The sequence below is a fragment of the Dama dama genome, chromosome 18 (genome assembly GCF_033118175.1).
Source record: "Dama dama isolate Ldn47 chromosome 18, ASM3311817v1, whole genome shotgun sequence".
NCBI classification, from domain to species: Eukaryota; Metazoa; Chordata; class Mammalia; order Artiodactyla; family Cervidae; genus Dama; species Dama dama.
The window spans coordinates 77,264,096-77,292,076 of record NC_083698.1 but is presented as its reverse complement, the minus strand read 5'-3'; the positions used below and the strand labels follow the sequence as shown (position 1 = coordinate 77,292,076).

The 27,981-nt window shown below is 35.0% G+C and overlaps 1 protein-coding gene across 3 annotated transcripts in view; it reads left to right on the top strand.

Moving 5' to 3' along the window:
* CDK13 (cyclin dependent kinase 13) overlaps positions 1-14,292 on the top strand; it is a 125,211-nt gene extending 110,919 nt beyond the window's left edge. The window contains exons 12-15 of one of the 3 annotated variants that reach the window (XR_009696729.1): positions 4,902-5,107; positions 8,162-8,614; positions 9,185-12,007; positions 13,826-14,292. Coding sequence is in view for 2 of the 3 variants with exons in the window: in XM_061165657.1 (XP_061021640.1) it covers positions 4,902-5,107; positions 8,162-8,614; positions 9,185-10,035 (1,510 nt within the window). In the remaining variant the exon portion in view is untranslated. Of the gene's footprint in view, positions 1-4,901; positions 5,108-8,161; positions 8,615-9,184 lie in introns of all 3 variants that reach the window. The other 2 variants (XM_061165658.1, XM_061165657.1) reach the window with 2 other exon arrangements.
* Positions 14,293-27,981: the final 13,689 nt, after the last annotated feature.

Genomic DNA, 27,981 nt, shown 5'->3' with positions numbered 1-27,981 from the left:
AGGGGATAAAGCAGTCCATTTCATTCTCCTTGATAGAACCTGGAAAGTTTGTAGAGATTTTGTTAGTAATTTTGAAAATGATGAGTGTCATGAAAGCAAACCTGTTCCTATAACAACAAAGTGTGTCTGTGTAATAACAGTTAGCATATTGTGAATGAACAAACATGGGTTTTGGTGTTCAAATCCTGACTCTTCTGCTTAATTAATGAAACTGGTCTTACTACAGTTCTGTGAGATCCATCATACTTGGCTTTACTTTTTATTGAACTGTATATGAATAGCCTTTGTGAGATGTTTTGAAAGGCAGAAAGGATCTATCATCTGACATGCTGAGGAACCTGAATCACTCACTGTTGAATTGTTTCATGGATTTTTTTTTTTTTTTTTGCTTATAGTATATGTCAGCAGTCTTGAAATTTTAGCTTTAGTACAACCCTTTTAACTTTTGATTTTGAAAATTTTCAACTCTATACAGAAAATAGAATAATACAATGAGCATTCATATATCCTTCATCTAGATTCAACACTTAACTGATATTTGGACATATTTAGCACTCTGTATCTTTTTCCCCTTCAGATTTATCTAGTTGGCCCAATAATTGCCTTTATACTCTGTTTTTTGTTTGTTTTATTTTGGTTTGGTTTTTTGGGTGAAGAATTTATTCCAAGCTCACACATTTCATTTAGTTGTCATGTCTCTTCAGTCTCCAGGGAAGACTTTTATGACATTGACATTTTTGATGAGCTAGCTATTTTGTAAAGCATTCTACAGTCTGGCTTTAATTACTTCCTCATGATCAGAACTAGTGTAACCAGTAATTGGAGTGTATTTTTGTTTTTTTTTAAGCAAGAATACTACTTAGGGTGATGATATGTATTTCTTGCTATTATCACATCAAGAGGAATGTAATGTAATTTTTCTCCCATTATTGGTAGTACTGAATTGTTATCTTGGTTGAAGTGGTCCACACACAAAAAAAATGCTGGTAAAACTGGATTGAGCACATTTTAAACTGCCATCTAAACTTTTAAAATCAAGGGTTTAAATAGTTGCAAAAGAGACAACTTTGAGTATGTAATTGTAGACACTTTTAAATACAGCAGTTATCTTGTAAATGTATCTAGTGGAATCAAAATACCTTAGCATTTGATATTAATCAGTATTCACTTAGAAATGTATGAACAGACTTTTCAACAATTGGACATCATTGGGTTTTTGTGTGTGTGTGTATGAACTTACATTGCTTTCACAGGTTTTTAATGTAGCATATATTTATGCTTGAAAATATTTTATTGATTACCCTGTTGTACTTCTTAAAATAAGTATATATATATGAGTGGGAATTTAATTTAAAAATTTCCTCTGACTACAAAGCTTTTTCTTCTTAATTAATCAGTAGTGCATATTTTAGTTAAAAAAAAAATAATAGATTTTATCAGAGATACAACCTTAATGAAATAGAATTGAGATTTTTTTTCAAGTGATTTGCATATCTGTTAATTAATGTTACATATTCTAGAATGAGATGTAGTTCCACATTAATGGTAATTTTAAAAATTTTCTAAGTACCCTTTTAAAATAAGCATTTGAGACTGGATGGAGTTTTGTCATAGTTAAATCACTGAGTTTTTTGAACTTCTTAGATATTATGTCCCGAAGATCACAGTGCTCTGTCATCAAAAATTATTTTAATGACCTTTCAGATGTCAACTTAAGGTTCTTTCTCTAATTTTCTTGACAGCAAAGAATTAGAAACCATATGACTTGCAAAAGATTGCTTAACCAGTCATTAATCATTTACTTTTTTCAAATTTTGAGAGAATAAACCAAAGAACTTTACCAATATTTATTATATGACTTCTTATACTTGTTACTTTTTCTTTTATTTGCACTTGGGAAGTCAACATGTAATTTCAGTGCTACTTAACCAATTAATGCATTTGTTAAATTGCATTTCTTATTACATATTAAAAATACATGTTTTTGTCAGAATCTTGAAACTGTAGATGCATCCCATTTGATTTATGGAAAATATTTGCCACATAACCTTGTAGGAAACTCTGTTCATACTGTCAAACACATAACCTAAATTGATTTAATTTTTTTCAGAACACATTGGCCTATATTTTTTCCATTAAAAATAAACATGTTAGTACACATTTTGGTGAAAATTCTATTCAACCAGTAATAAATTATGGGATTTATCTTTGTTAGTTACATCACTAAAGCAGTCGGGTTGAAATTTTGATGATATTGATGTGATATTTAAATAAAAGGCTATATACATAGTATAACATATCTCTTTATTATTTTCTTATGTAATGGTAGTTAAAATTGTAAAATGTGAAGGTGAGAACTATAAAGAAAGGCATTGGTATTCCTTTGGGAAATGGCATATGTATTAAACTCTTGTTAACAGTTTTGTAGGAATAATCAAATGAGTATGATATTAAAAATAAATTTCATTAATTTTACTAGATATCCTGTCAAACTTTTTAATGTAGTTAATGGAATAGTGCACTTTGCTAAAACGTGGATTAGGCTAGCAGCTAGTCTATAATGTTATTTTTCCTTAAAAGCCAGTAAAAGGCTTTAAACAATATGATAAATAAAGATAAATATGATCAACTGTAAATGGAATAAATATGTTGTGATATGATTAAATACAAAAATACTTTCAAACTACCTTTCTGAATGATGAAATATGAATATAATGCTTGCTGTGTGAAAGGCACTGTCCAGGTGCTTACATATGTTAACATGCATTTACTTCTACTCCACAAGGTAGATTGTCTTGTTAACTCCGTTTTTAAAGATAAGGAAAGTGAGGCACAGAGGTCAAGTTACTTGCCTATGAGACACAGTAAGTGCCTGAGCCTGTATTTGAATGTTTAGAAAAGAGCACATTAAAAATTTGGTTGTCCTGGAAACATTCCCAGTACATCTAATAGCATCACTAACCTGTTACTGTTTGTTGGGTAATGTTTATCTTTCCTAGTGTTGAGATCATCCATAACAAGTCTCTTACCTTTAAATTGTGGAAGGGAACAAAATCCCTTTTTAGTGGGTTTCTTTGCTTTATTCTCATGGGACTCTCCCACAAGAGCAATGCATTCTGTGAACATCAGCATGGAAAAAATAAAATCACCCTAGCCTGCTTACTACAGTACTGCAGTATGTCTGAGTTCAGAATAGCCCCAACAGTGGCTGAGGTTACATACCTTATAGCACACACACACACACACAGATACAGAAAGGAAAGTCTTTGGCAGGTTTATGATGCCTTAAAGCTTCCCACTATCAATATTTCAAATTGTCCCTTTGTTTGTTGCTCCAGGAGGTTTTTACACGCTGAGGCAATGCATCATAGTAAGATGGCTGAGAGGTATGCCTTTGTTTTGTTTCTGGACCTCAGGTGCATAGACTTGGTTTAATCATAATTCTTGTGTCACTCATCATTGGTCCATGCATGGCTCTCTCTTATTCTTTTAGTCACTTAGTTATTTTCAATGATGTTAATAAGCAGCCATGAACTTACTGAATAAAAGCTCAAACCTTGACAATAACTTACGTTACTCATATCGTATCCTCTCCGCCCATGACCTATCCCCCTTGCCTTCCTCCACTGGAGGTAACCATCATTCCTGTTTTCTTTTGTATATACTTTTTGTTGCCATCTAAATGTACTCATAAAACGTTATATTTTACAATTTTAGTTGCTTTTAATTTTATGAAAGTGTCATGCTGTTTGTAATCTTTTGGGAATGACTTTTTAAAAAAATTTAATATTATATTGCTAAGATTCGACAATATTGTTGCATATGCCTTTATTTTATAACATGAGATAAAACTGTGAAAGAGGATGTGTGAAAGAACTTTCTGAACATGCAGGCCCTTCTCAAAGATCAGTTTTAGGAGAGCGGACACATGGATATGGAACTTTTAGAACAATTTCAGGTATACTCCATCAGAAAATCTTCTTCTATCCCTAGAGGTAAACATATCCAGGTTGAAGACTAGGTTGGGGCTGCTTAAGGGAATTTATAGATATTCTGGGCAAGTTTATTAACCTTTCCAAGCCTCAATTTTCTTATCTTTAAAATAGATATCATAGTAACTTCCCATTGGATTTTTTTATTAGGGTAAGAAGAAAATATTTATAAATCAAATATTTATGTCTTTCTTAAGCAAGAGTTATTCTTCAGTGTTGTGAATTCTGTGACATTACACAAAAAATTGTTTCAGAATTGTGGATAACTTTGATAGTTGCTAGTTATTCAAAACTCTCAATGATAAGTATCAGTGATAAGCCTGGATTACAATCTGTTTTTGAAACTCCTCTTTAGCATCAGTTTAATTCTAGAGCATTTGATTATAGAAGCAAATAAGAGGATATCAAAAAGTAAAAAGCTCGTATTAGAAAGTTTTTCACAAACGCTATGTCCTAGCCTCTGCTACTTATTAATTCTGTGTCTATTTTCTGCAAGTGGCATATTTTTCACCTTTTTTTCATGTCCTATTCAGTGTGTAACGTACAGTGTGAGAATTGGCTTTAAAAGATTGCACCAAAGATAATAGTAACCTACTTTTATGAACATTTACTCTTCATTCATAGTTTTAATAAGTTATTATTCATTGATTATACAGAAGCCACAGAAAAACAGTTTGTCTGTATAGGTGAAACCTGTACAGACACGTGGATGATTTGTGTTGGAGGAGTTTATAAGACCTGTGTGTGAAATCTTCAAGAAAACTTGCAGGGGAGTCGGGGTGGCAGCTTTGGTGCTGTATATTAGCATTTCGCTATATATTTGCTGTATATTAGCAAACGCTAAGTATTAGCATTTTGTTGTTGTTAAGAGATGCTGTTGACAAGCAATTTAATACTTTTTTCCCCCAGCCTTCCATTATGGCAAGATTGTCATGAATTATGGAGTAAAAAGCGAAGACGACAGAAGCAGATGGGCATGACTGATGACGTCTCCACAGTTAAAGCCCCCAGAAAGGACTTGTCCCTGGGCATGGACGACAGCAGAGCCAGCACACCTCAGAGCGTGCTGCCGGCCTCACAGCTGAAGGCTCAGGGCAACTCGAGTGCAGCACCTGGTCAGTAACACCCCGTGGGCTGGTTTGTGGTTGCCATTAACGATGTTGCTGCAGTGTTAAAGCTCTTGTGGATAAAAGATGAGCACTGAATTTGACATTTCCTTATTATTTGGTTGTGCTAGTACAGACTTATTATGCTATAGCAGCATAATATTAAGCACTCTCAAGGTAAGATTAATTTATAAACTATCAAATTACATATGATTAGTGATTGGTCAGATTTCTCTACTTTTTCCCTTGGTGCAAGAGTCAGTAGATCTTTTACTAACACTCTTTTTTGAGGCTCTGCATTCAGTGTCTGTGGATGCTCCTGAGGAGGACGAAAGATATAAGAAAACAGCCAGAAATCATACTAAAAGCTCTTTCATACCTTTTATAATGTCCTCAGATCACTTTTAAAATATTTCCCACTCTATTACAGAATCTCAAAGACTGAAATCTGACATTATGTCCAAAATGATTTGAAGTATGATAAAGAAGGGTATTTTGAGGAAACTTAAATTTTTCCTCTGATTCAATCTGTTACAAGAGTAAGCTTTTTTATGAGAAACCAATCTCTTCAGTGTTATTAGAAGTGTTTTCAATTAAAAAAAAAAAAATAGAATCCACTCCCTCATTTTGCCTGAAGAATCCAGAAAACTTTCACTTTAATTTTTTTTATGAAGGCAGATATGATAAGAAATAAATACATGTGTGTGTGGTGTTTTATTAAACATGAAAAATAGCCCTAAACTTATTAAGAGGTAAGTAAATATTGACCGATGAGTTAGTTGATTAAAACAGATCTGTGGATCAGATTGAACTTTTGGTGGTTAAGTATAATATAGAGTAAACTAGCTGAGAAAGCTTGAGGAAGATTACCTTTAATACTTTCTCTTATAATCTATAAGCTTAGACTTGACTGACCTTGGTCAGACTACATAAAGTGTTAATGTTACTTTAAAAATGAAAATTAATTACTTGTATTCTTTAGAGTTTCTTGAAATAGTGAATTCCCCTTGTAAATGAAAATACTTGATATTTGTAGCTTAGGAGAAAACACTTTTGTTGTACAAAGTGAGGGCTATCTATATCAAGTTCAATATCATTTCTCTTCATGTTTAAAATAGTAAAACTTGGAGAAAGACAAAAGAGAAGCAACAGAAGTTTTCTTGGTTTGTGTTTGTGTCACTTGTTTTATATACCATCTACTAGTGAAAAAAGCTTTGAGGTGATTATAAGTAATTTGGATGGTGTCACTTGTCCCAGGTAACAGTTCTCATATTCCTTAAGAAAAATACCAGGTCTTTATTTCTACTTCTCTTCATGGAACTGATGTCCTTATTCCACTGGCAAGCCTAGTGGAATAGAAGATAGTTATTGCACTCTATTTTAGCTGATTAAAAATGAAATCTGGGCTCATTTTATATTATTTCTTAGCTCTACATGTTTATAGCTCTGTTAATGGTAGAGTTTCATTTTTTTCTTCTTCTCTTTCTTCTCTATTCAAACTGTCACTGTTATTCTAGTTTTTTGAAATAGGAATGAATCTTCTTAGCTCCATTTTTTTAACATCATCAGTAAGTGTCATGAACTAAAAATGTCCCTTCTGTAGATGAGACACCGTAATTAAAGTGTACTCTGAGCTCACATTGAGACTGCATCTGCTAATAGAGAAATGAAAGGGAAAATGAGGAAAACTGGCTCTTACGGGGTAGCAAATAAGCACAATTCCTTACTAATACCTGCAGATCATAAGAACTCTCAAGAATTTGTTTTCAATTAATCTAAAAAAATACTAAGAAATAATGAATATCTAAAATATGTAAATAGAATACATTAAAAATAGAATTAATCATCACTTTTTCATCTTAGAATTCTATTAGTCTGTCATCTGTGGTTTATAGAAATTGCTTATCAGTATCTGTATTATCACTTAATGTGTGTAGTATTACGTACAGGGTCTTTGTGTTACGTATGACTCAGGTAAGTTTGCTGCATAAGAACCTATATAAACCATCACAAGTCTAAATAGAAAATTAGAAAAAGAAAGACAACCTGTTTTATAGGTGATGAGTTAATGCCATGTTATATGTAAATGGCCTTCCCTGATGTCTCAGTGGGTAAAGAATCTGCCTGCAATGCAGGAGATGCAGGAGATACGGGTTTGATCCCTAGGTAGGGAAGATCCCCTGGAGTCAGAAGTGGCAACTCACTCCAGTGTTCTTGCCTGAAAAATCCTATGGACAGAGGAAACCAGTGGGCAACACAGTCCAAAGGGTTGCAAAAACTTGGACACGACCGAGTGACTAAGCACACACATATATATGTACATGACACTCATGCTTCTGTAGAAGTTCCTAATTTACCCAGAGGGCTTAACTTTAAATAAAAGCAATTTGAATAAAAGACATATCAGTCAGTCTATAAAATCCAGTTTGAATTTACTGCAAAGATAAGGTTAGGTTCTTAAAAAAGAAACATTATTTTAGACAAGCAGTATAGAAAATGGTTAAAAGTTCAGACTCTGGAATCAGACTATTTGGGTTCAAATCTCATTTCTGCCACTTAAGGAGTTTGTGACCTTAAGTAAGTTATTTAGTCTCTCTGGATGCCAGTTTCTTCTTCAGTTTTTTGTTTGTTTTTTTTTTTTTAAAAGTGGGGCCAGTAATTAAGCATGCCTTATACGGTTGTTGTGAGGAATAAAGGATATGCTCAGAGAGTAACCTGAAATTGTAGCTGTCATCATCACCAGTGCCCATTCACAGGTGCGATTTCCTGGTCATGTCTATAGTATGGGCTTCTAATGCTGGTCTTGATTTTCCATTTGAAGTATTTACCCGTAAAGATAATTTATTCAAAATGGGCTGCAGTTCTTTTTCTTTTTTGTTTTAACTTATGTGCACTTAACATCTTAAATGTACATGAAATTGAACTAGAATAAGATTCCCTTTTCACAATATTTCTTAAACACTGTCCCACACATGTACATTTTAATATGGTAATAGAGGCATTTTGTGGGGAGGGGGAGCTATGAATTATGGCAACTCTAACCAATACAAATTTTGTCTTTAGTAAAAACAGGCCCTGGACAGCAGTTAAACCACAGTGAATTGGCAATTCTGCTAAACCTACTACAGTCTAAAACAAGTGTTAATATGGCTGATTTTGTCCAAGTGTTGAACATTAAGGTAAACTCTGAGACTCAGCAGCAGCTAAATAAAATAAACCTTCCTGCTGGAATTTTGGCAACAGGTGAAAAACAGACAGATCCATCAACACCACAACAGGAGTCTTCGAAACCATTGGGAGGAATTCAGCCTTCTTCTCAGAACATGCAGCCCAAAGTGGAGCCTGACGCGGCCCAGGCGGCTGTGCAGAGCGCATTTGCGGTTCTGTTGACTCAGTTAATAAAGGCTCAGCATTCAAAGCAGAAAGACGTGCTGCTGGAAGAGAGGGAAAATGGGTCGGGACATGAAGCACCATTACAGCTCCGGCCGCCTCCAGAACCTAGCACGCCGGCGTCGGGTGAGTGTGCGGGCAGCAGACCATGGACCTGCTGCTCTCAGTCTCTTTTCTTGCTGTTGATGATTATCTGTGATGTGTATTGTTTAGCTTTGCTAGCTGATGTCCTGAAAATACTCAGGTTACTGGTTATAGGTTGGTTTCTTAGTCTGTATACTGCTAGGAATTGATTCTTTGTCTGTGGGTAGTAGAACTCACTCTTGTAATCTATGCTAAAAAAGTAATCTTTTACTCCAGTTATAACTGGATGATTGACCAAAGCAGAAACTTTACATATATAGTAGCTTTTGTTCAAGTCATAGATAGGTACATTTGAGATGACTTTTAAAAGTCAAATACAATACAATTTTTCTGTCACCATAAACTCAAATGGTAGCAGGCAATGTTAGTACTTACATATACCTTTTAATTTTTCATTTGACTTTGGGTGGTTTTTGTTTGAGTTTTTGGTTGGTTGGTTGTTTTTTTTGCCAGAGATGGAACTTCTTATGCCATTTAGGAAACATTGAGTATTTTGAAAATTTTGTTTTCCATGGTAACTTTCAACTCTCTTTTTCGCTTTGTTTCACTTAGGGCAAGATGACCTGATCCAGCACCAAGATATGAGGCTATTGGAGCTCACACCAGAACCGGACCGGCCTCGTATTCTGCCTCCTGATCAGCGACCTCCTGAACCTCCGGAACCACCGCCAGTCACTGAAGAAGATCTAGATTACCGGACAGAAAACCAGCACGTACCCACCGCTAGTTCTTCGTTAACTGACCCTCATGCCGGAGTAAAAGCAGCCCTGTTACAGCTCCTTGCTCAGCATCAGCCCCAGGATGACCCCAAAAGAGAAAGTGGTATTGATTACCAAGCAGGAGATACTTATGTACCTTCTTCAGACTACAAGGACAGTTTTGGATCCTCTTCTTTCTCTTCTGCTCCTTATGTTAGCAATGATGGTCTTGGAAGCGCCTCTGCTCCACCACTGGAACGACGTAGCTTCATGGGAAACTCAGATATTCAGTCCTTGGATAACTACAGTACTACTTCATCTCATTCTAGTGGTCCACCTCAGCCTTCTGCCTTTTCCGAGTCATTTCCCAGTTCGGTAGCTGGATATGGAGACATTTACCTCAATACAGGTCCCATGCTGTTTAGTGGAGACAAGGACCATAGATTTGAATATAGCCATGGCCCCATTGCAGTGCTGGCAAACAGCAGTGACCCTTCCACAGGGCCAGAGAGTACTCACCCTTTGCCAGCAAAGATGCACAACTATAACTATGGTGGTAGCTTACAGGAAAACCCAGGCGGCCACGGCCTCATGCACGGACAGACCTGGACTTCCCCTGCGCAAGGGCCTGGCTATTCACAAGGGTACAGGGGACACATTAGCACGTCAGCTGGCAGAGGTCGAGGCAGAGGGTTACCATACTGAGTATCTGTTTTTCCTCAGGCACATCATTTTTATCTGGAAAGACTTTTCTAGCTGCAATTTAAGGCAGCAATCCAAGAGACTTGAATAATATTAATTCAACAACAGCTTTATTTTTATGTGGAAAAGGGTCTTGCATACAATAGTTAAAAAAAAAAGACAAAAAAAAACCACCTTTGCTTAAATTCATGCTGTTCTAAAACCTAGATCTATTGATTGTACATCTTCACAAATTCTAGTTAACGATTTTATTTTGTATTCTTGCAGTTTTAAGTGGATGCTAATCTTAGGGACATAAAAAGTCTTTTATGGCCCTCTTGCAGATCTTCTGAACTATGCACATTTGTGCTTTTTTGTAAGTTTGGACCAACTTTTATGTAACAACCACCCAGTCCCTCCCCCCTCCAGTTTTACAACAATCAGAAAGGGCACTGATTTATTTGGTATTTTTCTTTTTACAAAGCTACCTTTAGTCAAAGGTCACTGTCAGTCTTTGCACCTGCTTTCAGTGTTATTGTGAAAGGTGTACTTTGTGCTCATTTCAGAAAATAAAACACAACCTTTCTCTTGATGCAACAGTTTTATATAAAAAAAAATGGTCAACGTTATTTTTGTTTTATTTTGCAGATTATCATAGCCTAGCAAAATGGATTCAAATGAAATAGTGGGTTTTATATGAAAAATATGGGTGGGGTGGGGAGGGTAAGTAAGTGCCTTAACAGGTAAGCTTAAGGTCTGAAAAAGTAGTTAACCTTTACACCCATCTGTCTTCTAAAGGGAATCAATGTATTGTACTGAAGAGGCAGAGAGAGAGCTCTCAAGTGTCCAGGGGCTGCCTGTTCAGTTCCTGTTAGGTCCATTCCCTCTGCCTGTCACACTTTCTCCTTTTCTTTGGGCTGTGTTACCTTCCAACACCACCTTCTCTTGACAGGGGAGTGAGAGCAGAGAATAAAAGTCCAGCTCCCATCAGCACCTTCTGTTACTTCTGAGAAAAAGTTCTAAAAAGTTCTGTCATTTCAGTGGTGGAAAGTAATAGCTAAATGAGCATTTTAGAGTATTGTTTTCTTTCAGGCTGCCACATTGTCCCTATTTCCTTTTGTCATGGGTAATTGGAGGGCAGTAGCAAAGAAACAAGGCTTAATAACAATTTGCATAATTCAGTTAAAGTTCATGGGGGGAGGGGTGGCAAACACCACTGTTTAAATTATATAATTGCCATTTAACACAAAGTTAACTTCGTTCACTTTACTGGTTAACTAGAAACATTGCCTAGATTGAATTTATTGAAGTAAAAAGAAAAAGTAGTGCAAAAACCCCTCTTATTCTCTCTCTCACTTTCTGTAAGGTTTATACAACGTCTGCCACACCTAGAGTAACTATTTTAGTTCACTTTAGAATGATGGGCTAACCGTTATTTAAACTGTAATGGTGTCAAGTCTCTTTGTGCACACTCAAACACATGTACCATTATAGTACCATTATAGTAATCCTAGAAAGGAACCAAAGGTGAATAACCAGTGTTTTCATTAGCACTAAATGCCAATTAACCATTTTGTTTAAATCGTTCTCCTGGTAACTTATTTTTTGATTGAAATCTTAAATTGGAACAACTGTTATTGAATGAATATTGCTCCAGTTCCAAAGTCAGTCTTTTAATCTTGTGCCCTCTATCTGACTTGTGAACGTTCATTTCAAAACAGTATATGGAAAGCATTATAGTTTGGTGACAATAGGATTATCTTAAAGTGGATAATTTACCATTTTACTGCTATAAAATGAGTTGATGTCAGTTGACCATTTTATCTTTTGATGGAATTTTTTTGTTGTTGAGAAGTGAATGAAAGAAAATTATTATGCTTTTATTTGAATATTGAATACTAACAACTTATACTAAAACTACATTGCAGGAAGTGAAGAAATATTTTGAAATTTAGCAAAATAGCTACAGTATTCAAGTATCTGGAATTTTAATATGGTGAGTCTTAGAGCTTTAGACTTTCCTATACGTGACAGTATCTAAGTTATTCTTAATAGTCACACTTGATAATTCTGCTGATCATAGCAGCTAACCTAAAATTGAAGATATTTATGTGACATGAATAGCCTGTGTTTTAAAAATTAAATATTTTATATAAAATTGAATTGTGTTTGGATAGTTTTTCCTAACATTTCAGTTATATATTTATATTGGGAGAGTGGCTGGGAGGACAAGGAAATTGTTGCTTGAGGTCGAAAATTCGAACTACAGCTCCTGATACTACCCTAAGACAGCATTGATTGTAGGATACACTAGTTAGGGAAAATGTTGCCAGTTAAACACAACTCAAGGCTAAGACAGTTCCCAAGTTGAGATGTTGTTATATGGAAGAAGGCTGCTTAAAATTGATGAAATATGGTAAAAATCTTAATGCCTTCTTCCGTATCATCTAATACTTCAGTAAATTTGGATTAATGAAAAGAGCAGGGCTATGAAATCAATAATTCTGTATGCTATAACTGCAGTAATCAGTATTCTTGAGTGAAATTGAAGGAGCATAAAATATTTTTGGGAAGAAACAGGTAAGTCAGATTGCAAATGAGATGAAAATACAAAAAATTGACCTATTAAAAGAAGAAAAAATTTATTTTTTCCCATGTGAAATTCCCTTATGTATTTCTTGATACAGCAGCTTTTTTTGCATGTAACTCAGTATGTTTCCCAAGTCTTCAATCCATTATTTTTTGGAGAGTCCCAGTCATCCATGAAATTTTAAAAGACTCATGTTAAGGGTTTATTGATTAATAGTTTGTGGAATGTGAATTAGGATAGGGCTTTAGCTATGATTCAGAGCTTAACTCTATGTAAATATTCAGTGCCTACCAAGTGCCAGGTACTATTCTAGTACTTGGGGTACATCAGTCAACATGAAAGGCTTTAAGTAATACTTCCAGTGGACTGATAGTGAGCAGGAATATTTAAAAAGCGAAGTAGTATTTGCAGCTCTTCAGCTGTATCTAAATTACACATACTTGAAAGTAAGAAAAATGTGTCTGTGTAAAAATTTGAAGTCAAATTTGAATAGAGACAAAGTTCTGGAAAAACAGAACAATTGGAAATTCAGTGATGAAAGCAAAATTTAAATTGGATCTGACTAGTTTGCAGCTTAACTGGTAAGAATTATCAAGATTTCTTAAGAAAAACAGAAGATAAATGGCCTAAATGCTTCCAAACTAATCTTTCTGGTATTTCTGAGTTAAGGTTTTTTTGTATTTGGTATGAACTTAATCCAGTTTTAGATGATTTTTCTCCCTAGGCTCCCTTACCTGGCCCCTACCTTTCTTTTTAGGTAAAGCTGAAATATGAGATTTGAATAAAGATTCAGTGATTCCCTAGGTTAATGATTTTGATATTTTAAAGTCTGAATAGGATGTCCCCAAAGCTAAAATCTGGTCCATCTCTTTACAGCTAAGAAAAATGAGATTTAGATGGATTACCAGGGTTGTTCTTAGCTATATCTAAATTCTGTAGTAAATGCTTCTAAATGAGAAAATTAACTGTTAAAATACTTTTGTTAAAATAATTACATTTAAAATACCAAACAACTAGTTTTAACAGATGACTTTTAAAAGTCAACTTAAAGGCCTCAGAAAAAATAGGCAAATAAAATTTTCGAAAACTTAGGAGCCTATAGAGACAGTTTTTTTTTCATATATGGATAGTCTTTAGAAGGGAAGTTCCTCCTTTTCTTTTTTAAGACAATAGTTACCTAACAATTAGTAAGACTGAATCTTTAAACTTATTTTCTGTTTGTAGGAGGAAGATCGGTATCAGCAGGCCTGCAAACATTGCTTATAAATTCTTTCATGTTTGTAATTCTTAAACTGTTTTTAGTGTAATTAAAAATAAGAGCTATTAAGAGAAAAGCTGTCGGGGATCCAGTTGAAGGTGGGGAAAACAAAATTTTGATCATATTGGAAAGAACTTGCTCTTTGAATTATGTAGAAGAACATTTTGTGGGTCTTATTCCTTTCACCATATCAAATGTCCCATTAAAAAAGAATTTTCTAATTGAAAATGCCACATTGAAAATGAGGCTCTGTAGTGAATCACTTTATATTTTTTTCACAGTTAATTTGTTGTCAAGGTGTGGTTTTTTTTGCAAGAATTTTTAGTAAAGTCTCGTAACTCCTAAATCAAATGTGTTCATTATAAGCCATTTGTTTAACAAAAGAAAAAAGACTGTATTTGATAGTCTGTAAATAAACTGCCCTAAAAATCCAGGCTATTTTTATCCTTGTTTTCTTCTTGGCTCATACACAGAGTAGACTCAGAAATGAGCTCATCTGGTGTGAGGAGTATACCAGTTACAGCCGTTGTGTCGTGTTTTACAGACCGTGCTTTAAACCTGGAACCCTTATTTTTTTTCCTTCTTATATATTTACATATTCAAAAAGGTAGGAACACATACAGAGATGACCACTATTAATATTTTACCTTTGATGGATATCTTTTAAAACAATGGGATTATACTTCCCATAGCTTTGTAACTAGTTTTCATTGAATATTTTGTGAAAATTCATCTTTGTCAGTAATTCAAGTCTGCTCTCTTTTTAGTGATTATAAATTACTACTTTATAGAATAACCATAACTTAACAATTCCTCATTGCTAGACACAAAATATTTCTAACTTTTCTGTTACAAATAACAGTGTGAGGGAAATGTACCTAAGTAGAAGCATACAAATGTACATAATTTCTTTCGAGTTGCTGGTGTGAATTGTACACCTCTAAACTTTTGCTATGTCCACATTGCCCTCAGGAAAGGCTTGCAAGTTTTACATTCCTATTACTTTCCTTTTTCATTTAGCTATGCTGGGTATTTAAAATTTTTGAATCATTGCCAGTTTGACAGGTGAGAAGTCATTTTCATTTGTATTTCTTTGATTACTAGTGAAATTCAAATTCATGCTAGCCAGGTGTCTTTTATTAACTATTCATATGTTTAGTTATTAGGCATTTCTCCTGGTAGCTTGGAAGAACTTTTTATATAAAGAGGGTTGCCCTTTGTAAACTGTAACCTTAAAAATACTGTGTGATGTATTTTGATAAAGAAAAATTTATTATATGTAGTCAAGTCTATTCATCTTTTCCTTTTGGTTTCTTCTTAGATAAGTTTACCCTAGTCCAAGGTTATTTTACTTTTTACACAGTTTTATTTTACTCTCTGGCTTTCTGCTTTTACACTTAATTCTAAACTGTTTTTGTTAAATTGTTAAATCTTGTGAGGTAAAGGGTCTGACTTTATACTTTATCTGAATGGCTGTACTAATTATGCCAACAGCATTTGTTAAACAGTTTCATCCTATCCCTAGTTTTAAAATATCATCTATCTTATTTGGGTCTGTTTCTGAGCTTTCAGCTATGTTCCACCCCTGATCTTTCTTTTCTGATAGAAGTACCTTTGTATTTTTTCTTCATAAACTGTGTGTAGCACATATAGCAGGAAACAGTATTTGTTTTGAGACAGAAGATCATTTAATTGTTCTTTTCCCAAAGCTTTCTTGTCTATTTCTGCTGATTTTTTCTTGTTACTTTCAGAATCACTTGACTCTCTTTCATCAGGCATCCTTTTAGGATTTTAACTAGAAACATATCAGTTGTTTAAACTAGGGTTTTTGTTTGTTTGCTTTTCACATGTTCCTCAAATTTCTGAACGTTTACTATGGTTCTGACATGTTGGTTTTTTGAGTTTCCAAAATTTGTTATTGCTTCTAGAAATGGGCTCTTCCACTGTTATGAACAATGTGTTTTAAGCTAGTGTGCTTGTATGTGCTGTGCTCAGTCATGTCTGACTCTTTGCAGCCCCATGGACTGTCAGCCTGCAAGGCTCCTCCATCCATGAAATTTTCCAGGCAGGGATACTGAAGGAAGTTGCCATTTCCTGCTCCAGGAGATCTTCCCAACCCAGGAATCAAACCTGCATCTCTTGCATTGGCAGGCAGATTCTTTACCACTAGCACTAACTGGGAAGCCACCTGCTTTTATAGGAAAGCAGTCATTAAAAAAAAAACCAACTGGCCATATTAATTTTTTCTAGTTGATTGAATATGTTAATTGGCACCCTTATTTCTGACTTTACTTATGTATAATTTATAGATTAGAAATAAAATATTATGTTAACATTTATGAAACCCATTTATCAGGATCAGATGTTCATTTTTTTTTAATGCTTTTTCATTGTAAAATATTTTCTCCTTTGATCTGTTGATGACAGGCCACTTAGTAGAATCTTATACTGAGCCATTCATTAGAAATACTGCTGTTTTCTGTTGACTAACCCTGTATTTATTATGAGAGGTAGGTCTGGTTTTAATTAACAGGTTTTGATAGTGTTACAGAATAAACTAGAAACTCATGTTTTATTTGATTTAGAAAGGTTTATGTATACTGAAAATGATTTTTTAAGTTGGTGCTCTTTTATTTATATCCAGAAACACCTGACTTTTTTCTTGAAGGTAATTGTTTCACTGTATCTCTATTCCCTCATGTGTCCTTCATCTTTTCAGGGTTCTATTTCTTGGGTAGACATTGGTAGTTTTCTTTTTTCTGGAATTCATCATACAGTCCATCTTATATTTAAAATTCTTTTAGCATATAGTTGCACTTAATAATCTCAGTGTTTTAAAAACATTGTCTATTATTCCATTTCCTTTGTTTTTTCTCTTTCCTTGTTAGACTATTTAGGATTTGTCCCATTCCACTTCTGTCCTCTCAGCACCAGGGAATAAAAATCTAATCATTTACCTTTTCATTTATTTTAGCATTGTGACTTTGATTGCTTTCTAATTCCCTTATTTATTACTACCTCTTCAGTTGAATAATTGAACATTTGTTTGTCTTCATTCCACTTCTAAAAAAAAGAAAAAAATTTAATTGTACAAATTCCCTGATTATTTCTTTACTTCCATCCCATAGGTTAAGAATGTTGTGCTTTCATTGTTTTCTTAATATTTGATAGCTGCAAATGTGATTACTTTTTTGATCCAAGGATTATTCTGAATAGTGCATTTCAATTTCCAGGTCATTGGAGACCTGGAATCTCCAATGAGATATATATATATATATATATAGTTAATATATATAGTTAATATAACTATATATATATATATAGTTAATATATATAGTTAATATAACTATATATATATATAGTTAATATATATATATATAGTTAATATATATATATATATAGTTAATAACATTTTCTAATATTACATATAGTCAGTATATGTAGTCTGCATTGGGGAGGTTATTAAGGATATCTTTTTAGCCTGCTAAGTGAGCAAATACTGTAAATATTTCTTTAGAAAGTATGTCATTTGGTACAGTTTGTCACATAAGAATTAATATCATTAAACACTGGTGAGATTCTCAACATCTTATTTCTCAAAGAGTGAGAAATGTAAAATAAATTCTTATACTGCTATAATGTATTTTCCTTATATGTCTAATGTTTTTGCTTTATATGTTCAGTGCTATATTCAGCACTGTATATTCAACACATATATGTTCATAACTATTTAAACTTTATTCCATTTATTCAAGCTTCTAAAACATTTTGAATGCTACAAGGTCCAGTTAATTGGTCTGCTTGTACTTTTTTTTTTTTTAATGCCACCTTGCTGTCATTGTTTTTAATCTTTTGCTAAAATTGTGTTTTTTTCTTTGTTAGAAATTTGTATTTTGAACCTTCTTTTGATTTGTAGTGTATACAGACTTTTCTTCTCAGCTTTAAGTATTTAAAAGACATAAACATATTCCTTGAATGAAGAATTTCAGGAGTTTTTATATAAGAGTTGTTATAGACTGTCTCTTATCAAAAGGTTGCTCAAAAGATGAATTACCATGACTGCCTTAGACCAGGATTGAAGCAATGTTGGAGAGTCACCTGTATTTAATTGTTTTTTAAAAAGGCTGACAAAAATAAGAATCAGTGTTCTTGGATGTTAAAAACATGATCGTAAACAAAATGTATGGGCTGTAAAATAGAGTATCCACAATTGAAGATCAAATTAGTGAGCCAGAATATCAACTGAGTGAGTTGAAAATGACCTTCTTTAAAATTCACTACTAAAGTTTAAAAGGAAAATTGAGAAATGGATCTAGATATCCCACTATTCATCTGGTAGCAGTTCCAAAAGTAGAGAATAGGGAAAATGGAGAGAAATAGAAAAAAATGTTCCAGAGTTGAAAAAGACATGGATCTTCTATTAAAAGTCCACAAAATGCAAAGCACAGTATATGATGAGTCATACTTGAAAACATCAAAGTAATATCTCAGAATTTTAAATTTTATTAGAACTTCACATTTATTTATATTGAGAAAATAACAGATTGTTTGTAGAAGAAGCAGAATCAGACTGGGCCCTCAACACCAACACTGGATGCTAAAAGGCAAACACCTTTGAGCGTGGAATTCCATCCTCAGTGTAGTGGTGTTCCCTCAGCCTTCTTGCTTGATTGAAATCCAGCTCTTCCCTGGGGAGACTGATTGCCCTGTAGCCTTCTCAAGTGATGGCTGTTCTTTCTCCCTTGGACAACTGGGCTTCAAGTTTAATTAAGTGTTCTTTTTGATGCTCATTTTCACTTTCAGAATGTTCTTGTTGCTCCTTAGAACTACGGAGCTTTGATGCTTGTGTCATCAGACCGCTCCACTTTTGCCTCCCAGCTGCAGTTACACTGACCTCTGAGTTGTTCTTCCCCTTCCACCCTCCCCACCATACCTGACCCTTGATACCTCACCATTCTTTGAAGATTTTGTGTTTCATTGTCACTCCTATTTCTACCTTGATTTCCATATCCATGTGGATGATCCTTCAAATCTTAGCTTCTTTCTCTGCTGTTGCTGTTGATCTTATCTTCCCCCTCATCTCAGCCACTCCTGTCCGAGTCATCCTCTCGACTTTGTGGCTACCAGTAAAGGTACCCCTACAAGTCTCAATTCAAGCACTCTCTATACTCCTCTTCGAACCCCTCCCACAAGTTTGCAGCCCACTTCCTCCACTACTGACTCCAACAGCCTTTCTTATTAAAATCACTCACTCACTAATACACATCTTCAACTGCCTTGTCACCCTCTTGCTTTCCTGTATTCACATGAAAAAGCCAAAACTGTTCAAACTCAGTCTCCACAATGTTTAAATCCATTCTATGTCTGCACCTGTGCAGCTGGACATTGCTAGGAAAAAACTCAACCATGACCACTAGTTTCACTTTACTTCATGATACTAACCTCACGTGGGCCCTTAAGGCTACCCAACAATTACACTGCAATTAAATGGTTCATCGGTTCTAAAAACATAACATTTTCATAATATCTGTGAAATGAGGATGTCTTATATATGTCCCTCGGGTATGTCAGACTTTAATTGGTAGGTTTTCCCTTTTTTAGTGTTACTGAAAATAATGGGGTATCTTAAAATCAAGGGTATCTTTGGTAAAGCATAATTCTCTACTTCTTTTCATTCTCTTGTTTCTCCACATGATCAGGTAATACTTTTCCTCTGCTTTACTCAGATTTTCGGTATTTCATTCATTTATTTGCTGGAGCTGCCAAGACAGCATTCTTGCTTTGTTCTCATGTAGTCTTTCCTCTGCATGCCAAAGTTTGAGAAGAAATCTGTCACTGCTTTAAATTCAAGATTTGTAATACAACCATATCCTTCTACAGGAATCTCATCCCTTATTCTATTAGGCTCATGTCATGGTGTTAATTAATAAAATCACAATCATTCATTCCCAATAAACTGTTGAATTTCAAAATGGCTCTAATATGTAGAATGTTAACCAACAATGAGAATTCCTTTATATCTACTTATTTTGGGAATACTTATGACAGTTACTCAATTGATTATAATTCCAATTTAAAAAATAACTCACCCCCACCCCCACCCCCGGCCCGCCCAACACACACACAGATCCCTGGTCTAACAAGTATATAAAAAGCATTTACTGAAAATGTGTACGTTTTCCTGTTCATCACTCAGAACAAAGGTTCAAATGAACTGGTGATCCAGGGTTGGAATTCAGCTTATAGGTGGTTTTGTTTGACTCAGTGCTTAAACAATTAAAAAATTAGTTTAAAACTGGGAGGGTTTGTGTTAAAAAGTCCAGATTTCTGCCAGTTGCAAATTGTTTAAAAAAATGGGAAAATCTGGCAACACTGCACTTCTGTACTGGGCATTAAGTTAGTACATCCTTAAAAAGTGACTGATTTCTGAGCTGCTCTCACATGTAACAAGAGCTAGGAAAGAGATGGCAAGAGCAGTTTCCTCCTCTTGCCCCTTCTCTCTGGTAGCTGAATCTTGAGGGATTAGGGATTATGACTTTCAAAGGATTAATAACAATTTTAAAGACTAAAGGGAAAGGTAATATGCAATATTTATTTCAGTGTTGCTTTTGCATTATCAAATTACAGATATGCATAAGAGTCACCTGGTAAAACCAAAAGCATTGTTGATACTTTATGATGAAAGTTAACCCTAATTATAAAGTAAAAAAGGAAATGAAATTTGAGGGCTGGAGTCATAAAGCCCAACCAAATGCATTTATCCTAGACAATATGCTCACCTAAAAAAAAGAAAAAACAGAACTCTTGACAGTTTCCTTGAAGTCTTCTATTATTCTAGCCTCATAAGCTAGAGGCTTTGGTGTTAGTTACTTTCTTATTTATTTATATTACTTTATTTCTTAAGTGTCGCAAAGTTAGTGACCTAGCAGCATTTGGTTAGTGTATGTGGCCCAGGCATTCACTGATGTTGTACACTGATGTAATGAAGTGTGTGGAAATCACTGAGTTGTGTCCAACTCTTTGTGACCCCAAGGACTACACAGTCCATGGGATTCTCCAGGCCAGAATACTGGAGTGGGTAGCCTGTCCCTTCTCCAGGGGATCTTCCCAACCCAGGATTCAAACTGGGGTCCCCTGCATTGTAGGTGGATTCTTTATCAACTGAGCTATCAAACTCAAAGTGAAAGTCGCTCAGTCGTGTCCGACTCTTTGAGACCCCATGGACCATACGGTTAATGAAATTCTCCAGGCCAGAATACTGGAGTGGATAGCCTTTCCCTTCTCCAGGGGATCTTCCCAACCCAGGGATCGAACCCAGGTCTCCCACATAGCAGGTAGATTCTTTACCAGCTGAGCGAGAGGGAAGCACTAACAACCTCACCCTCATAGGACATCCCTGTGTTTTTTCTTCCCATTTCTCATTCCAAAAACAGAGGGATTTCCAGATAACAGCGAAATTTTACATTTTAAAAGCTCTGGATTATATGGGACCTAAGTTTGATCCCTGATAAAGGAACTAGATCCTACATGCCACAACTAAGATTTGGGCTTCCCCAGTGGCTCAGAGGGTAAAGTGTATGGATTATATATTTAACCAATCAGGATCAAAGGCATAAAACAAAATTCACTAATCATTATTAAGTGGGAAGGGTTTAATACAAACATTTACGTTTTTATAAAACCATCGGAGGACTTCCCTACTGGTTCAGAAGACTGTGCTCCCATTGCAGGGGGTGCAGGCTTAATCCCTGGGAAGTTCTGCGTGCCCTGCAATGTGGCCAAAACAAAACAAAACCCAGGGGAAAAAAAACCAACAAAACACTGGACAACCTGAAGGAGCAGGATCTAAGCTGGGCCTCCTGGAATGCTCTCTGAAAATACAGAAAAAAAAAAGAAAAAATACAGAAAGTAGTCCACTAGGAAGGATACTGCATCTAAAGCCAGGTTACAACTCGTAAGACACCACCACCAGCAACAGCGTCTAGACAACAGGAAGACAAGGGAAGCTGCACCTAGGAACCAGGGAGATTAGAACAAGGAGCTGCAGACCCTTAGGAACCTCGCAAATGAAAACTGGAATCTCAGAAAAACTGCAGCCTTCCTAACCACTGGTGACAACCAGAAGCCAACTGAAGATGGCCTCTGATTCACTTTTGTTTCCTAAATCTTAAGCAAGTACCTCTAACTGGCAACCCTTAATTTATATTCAGAACTCTGTGGGTGCAAGGGAGTCGGGGCATTGAAAAAAATTTTTTCTAACCTTTCCAAATGGAAGGTGATATGAAAAGTTGAGGACCAATTTATTTACTATTTTAAAATGACTTGTATTGAAGAATTTTTATAAATGTATACTTAAAAGTAAACAGGCTTATAGTGACAGTTCAATTTGTGGCACTGGCATACATTGATACAAATATTTAACGCAGATTATACATAAGGAACTAGAGAGAAGGAATTACATTTCCCTTTACACAGAGACAAAAGAATCGGCCTGTGAGGCAGGAGGCCAGGGTTCGATTCCTGGGTTGGGAAGTTCCTCTGGAGACGGGATGACAGTCCACTCCAGTATTCTTGCCTGGAGAATTCCATGGACAGAGAAGCCTGGCAGGCTACAGTCCGCGGGGTCACAAAGAGTCGGACATGACTGAGCGACTAACACACATAACACAGCGACAAACTGGGAGATTAATCATCTCAGTTTCTTATGTCCGGAACCGTGCATTTCCATCCAGCTCTCTGCTATCAGGGCCATCTCTAACCCTGCCTATTTCAGTAGTTTACTAAATGGTTGTTGGGAATCATTTCAGTCTGTTAGTCTTCTAGTCTGTTTTCCACACAGAAGCCGGAGTAAAACAGATCTTTAAAAATCAACAGATTTTATTTATTTTTTTTAGTTTGTGTTTACAGAAAAATGAGCAGGAAATACAGAGAGTTCCCCCACACCCTCTTATCCCCCTCCCACTTGCAGTTTCCTCTATTATTGACATCTTGCATTAGTGGTACATTTATTACAATTGATGAACCATTATTGACACATTATTAACTAAAATCAGAGTAGATTCTTTGTGTTGTCCATTCTATGGGTCTGGGCAAATGTATAACAACATGTATCCACCATTACAGTAACAGGATAGTTTCAAAGGCCTAAAAATCCCATGCTCTATGTGTTCATTCCTTCTTCCACTTAATCCACCTCTCCCAACTCCTGGCAATCTGATCTTTTTACTGTCTCCCTAGTTTTGCCTTTTCCAACATGTGACAACATATTGGCATTATATAGTATGTAGCCTTTTCAGATTGGCTTCTTTCACTTAAGTGTTACACTTTCAAGGGCCTTCCATGACTTTTTGTGACTTGATAACTCAGGTTTCATTTTATTGCCAAATAACAATCCATTGTGTGGATGTACCAGTTTGTTTATCCATTTACCTATTGAAGGACTTTTCTGAATAAAGCTGTTGTAAACATTGGTGTGCTAGTTTTTGTGTGGACGTAAGTTTTTGACTCATTGAATTGCTGGACTGTTTGCTAAGGGTATGTTTAGTTTTCTAAGAAATTGCCAACTGTCTTCCAAATTGGCCCTACCATCTTGCATTCCCACTAGCAATCAAAGTTCATGCTGCTCCACATCCAGTCAGCATTTGGTGTCGGCAGTGTTTTGGATTTTTGCCATTGGATTTAATCATTGTAACAATGGTATTTCATTGTTTTGCAAATATTTTCTCCCCATTTGTGGCTCATCCTTTCATTCAACATCTTTTGGATAGCAGAAATTTTGTTTTAATGAAGTCCAACTTGTTTTTTCTTTTATGGATCATGTGTTTAGCTATGTATCTAAAAAAGTCATGGCTAAACTGAAGATCACCTAAATTTTCTATTTATCTTCTTTATAGGTTTGCATTTTACATTTAGGTTATTATTCATTTTGAGTTTAGTTTGTGAAAGGTGTAAGTAAGGTCTATGTCCAGATTCACTTTTTTTAAAAATGTGGATTCCCAGTTGTTCCATTCCAACACCATTTATTGAAGACTATCCTTTCCCCATTGAATTGCCTTGATCCTTTGTCAAAGATCAATTGACTATATTTGTGGGGTCCATTTCTGGTCTCTGTTTTCTGTTCCATTGACTAGCTGCTTATTCTCTCACCATCACCACATCGTCTTGGTTACTGAAGCTTTTTAGTAAGTCGAGGGCTGGCTGTGTCCGTCATGCCACTATGTTCTTCTCAAGGCTACATCAGCTATTTTGGGTCTTCTGCCTTTACAATTAAACTTTAGAATAAATTTGTCAATATCCATAAAATAACTTTCTGCAGTTTTAATTGAAATTGTGTTGAATCTACAAAGCAAGTAGGGAGGAACTGATATGTTGACAATATTGAGTCTTCCTGTCCATGTACATGGAATATTTTCACTTATTTTTTAAAAAATTGCTTTCACCAGTTTATTAGTTGTCCTTGTATAGATGTTGTGGATGTTTTAAGATTTATACCTAAGGTTTTTTTTTTTGTTTGTTTTTGTTTGGTATTGGGTTTTAAGTTTCGAATTTAAATTGTTCATTACTGGCATATAAGAAAGCAATTGACTTTGTATATTAACTTTGTATACCGAAACTGCTATAACTGCTTAATCCTGCTTCCAGGGTTTTTGTTTTGTTTTTGGTGATTTTCTATGTAGATACTCATGTCATCTGAAAATATTTCTTCCTTCTCAATCTATAATCTTTGTCCCTCCCCGCTTTATATATGTGAAAGATGTCTTAAGATGTCAAAAGCAGTGTTAAGAGGGGACATCCTTGCCTTGTTCCTGATCTTGGTGGAAAAGCATTTAGTTTCTCACCATTCAGTATGATATTAGCTGTAGGTTTTTGTAGATGTTCTCTATCAAGTTAAGGAAGGTCTGTTCCTAGTTTGCTGAGAGTTTTAATCATGAATGGGTGCTAGATTTTGTCAAATTCTTTTCCTACATGTATTGATAATATAATTTTTTTTTTCTTTTTTAGTCTGTTGATATGATGGACTACCTTAATTGATTTTTGAATGTTGACCTAGCCTTGCACACCTGAAGTCCCACTTGTTCATGGTATATAATTCTTTTTTTGGATTGTTGGATTTAAGTATAAAAACGAGGTCATGGCCAGCAGGTTATTATACAAAGTTCATGAGCAAATCCAATCTACTATCACAATGCTAAGTAAATAAACATAAGTTTTATGCACAAATTAGAGTTTTCTTTTCTATACTCTGTTGATAGTTAACAATACTTGGAGAACAATATTAAATACAAATCTAAGAATGTTATAGGAATAGTCTTTGTCCTTCTGAGTAAACAAAGTATATTTAGCCTAGATTTTTTGGTAACTGCTATGTATTCTCTGACCTTAAAAAAAAAAACAACTCTATAAACATATTTGCATTTCTCAAGTCCTTCTGACAATCTTACAAAGAGCTTTCTCATTGCATTCTATTCTGACTTAAGTTTCAGTTGCATTAATTGGGGTTTATAATTTTCATAATCACAAAAAATTGACCTATTACTACTTATCTGTCCTTTCCCCCACTGATTTGTAGTGCTATCTCAACCAAGTATCAAGTTTTTATATGTGTGTGGATTTGTTTCTGAGTTCTCCATTTTTGTTTCTTTAGTCTCTTTACTCTCAGAGTACACCAATCAGTCATTTGTTTTACAAGTTTCTTTATCTGGTAGAGCAAGCCTGCTTACATTTTTCTTCTTCAACATTTTTATGACTAACCTTGACACTTTCCTCTTCCATTTAAACACTGGAATTATTTTGCAGGGTCCACCAAAATTATTTTGATTTGACTGGAGATGAATTTATAGGTTAATTTGGGGAGAATGACATGTGTACAACACTGTATCTTTCCACGCCTGAATATCTGCCCCTGCATTTAGTCATGCTTTTAAAGGTCTTCTGTGGTCTCCTCAAACCCTCTTCCTACCTAGATTCATGGCAGTTTGCTGTATGGAGTGTGGGGCATATTATTGGATTTTCTGACTGATTTGTAGGAATGCTGTAACTGTACATTGTTCTTGGATCCAGAAAAATAGTTCCAAAAAATTTGCCTCGCTTGGAGTTATGGCAACCTACTCCAGTATTCTTGCCTGAAGAATCCCATGGACAGGACAGTCCATGGGTCCTAAGAGTTGGACAAGACTTAATGACTAAACCACGCAGTTGTACACAGACAGTAACATTATCTGCAGATAAGATCAGTTTCATCTCTTTTGTTCTTTCATACTTGATAAAAAAATTTTTGGGGGGGCTGTGCTGGATCTTCATTGCTGCGCTCAGGCTTTCTCTAGTTGTGCTGAGTGGGCTTCTCATTTCGATGACTTCTCTTGTTGCAGAGCAGGGCTTCAGTAGTTGCAGCTCATGGACTCTATAAAGTGTGGTCTCAGTAGTTGTGGGTGTACTGGCCTAGTTGCCCCAAAGCATGTGGAAACTCCTTGGACCAAGGATTGAACCTGTGTCCCCTGCATTAGCAGGCAAATTCTTAACCACTGGACTACCAGGGGAAGCCTAAACAATGCATTTTCTTCGTCCACTGAGTTACTAGTATAGATCTTTTCCTTTAAGCAATTAATAAGGTGTATTCTAGAAATAAATTTTTAGATGTTAAGCCATCACTGCAATCCTGAGATACACCCTATTAGTTGTTTTTTGGTTTGTTTGTGAGCAACTGTTGAATTGTCTTGTTTAGGATTTTTAGCAACAATGTCCATAAGTGAAATGATCTATAATTTCCATTTATATTGTCCTTGGCCTGGTTTGAGATCAGTTAATACCATACGTGTGTTGGATCCTTTTTTTTTAACTAAAGTTTTTATAGTACAGGAGTTAAGTATTTCTTGAAGGCTCAGTAAGTCTGATATCATTTGTGGGGAGAATACTCATGATTATCAGTTCAGTATCTCTGATGGTTATTGGTTCATTCTGAGTTTCTATTCAAGTCAATATTAATCATGTATTTTTGTAAAATATACATTTCACCTATGCTTTCAAATACTTTGGTATAAACTTAGTCATCTTTGTTTGGGTGATTTTAAAGCCTTTATTGGTTCTAGAATGATTTCTTCAGTTAATCATCAGTATACGAGAAAAAATTAGTCATCATTTGTTATCTGGGTCTTTTCTTTTAAAAACATTCTTTTCATTTTTAAAAACATTTTTAAGTTATTTAGCAAAAATGTAGAGAATAAGGAGTTAGTAACAACTTTATTAGACATCTTAATAAGAATGTAAACATAGGAAACCCAAAATTTTATTCAGTATTTTGTGATTTTGAAAGTATTTAATATACAAGATGGGTAGCATCACATGAACATAAATATGTGTTCATCAACTGTCATGAACCTAGACTATAATCATTTCATGAACCTTGACTCGAGTTTAAATGCATCTCTAACATATTTCACAGGAGTGTTTATTAACACTTCTTGTTCTTTTCACATTTGCACCTTCATAATGCAGTACATTTAAGAACTTTGATGTCATATTTTTGCAAAGAAAAGGATCATCTTTTTTTTTTGCCTCATAATTGCAAAACACTTTCACTTTCAGATTTATAAACAGCAATTAGAATGGTAACTCCAACTGATTTTTCACTTTTACATCATTTATTGCTTTTCAATAAATGCTGAATATACATCTGCCTTCAGTATTTGTCTACCTACAATTTTGAGTAATAAACATAAAAGATGTCACAAAGTACAGTGGTGATGACATCTTTCCTTCTGGATAACTGAGTAAATGAGAGTATTTTATTTCTTTTGTCCTTAGAAATATCGTTCACTCATTGATTCTTGAGTTTGAGAAAAGTTTTCTAGGATACTGTCATATGAAAATTTATAGTCTGAGTTTGCTTTTAAGAGTCCAGAGTGCTGATTCATTTAATAATCATGAAAAATCTATTTTCTTTTCCTTGCCATTATGGATGAAAAATGAAAAATGCTAAGTTCTGCTGCTGTGGCTAAGTCACTTCAGTTGTGTCTGACTCTTTGTGACCCCATGGACTGACCATGGGACTTTCCAGGCAAGATTACTGGAGTGGGTTGCCATTTCCTTCTCCAGAGGATCTCCCCAACCCAGGGATGAAGCCTGC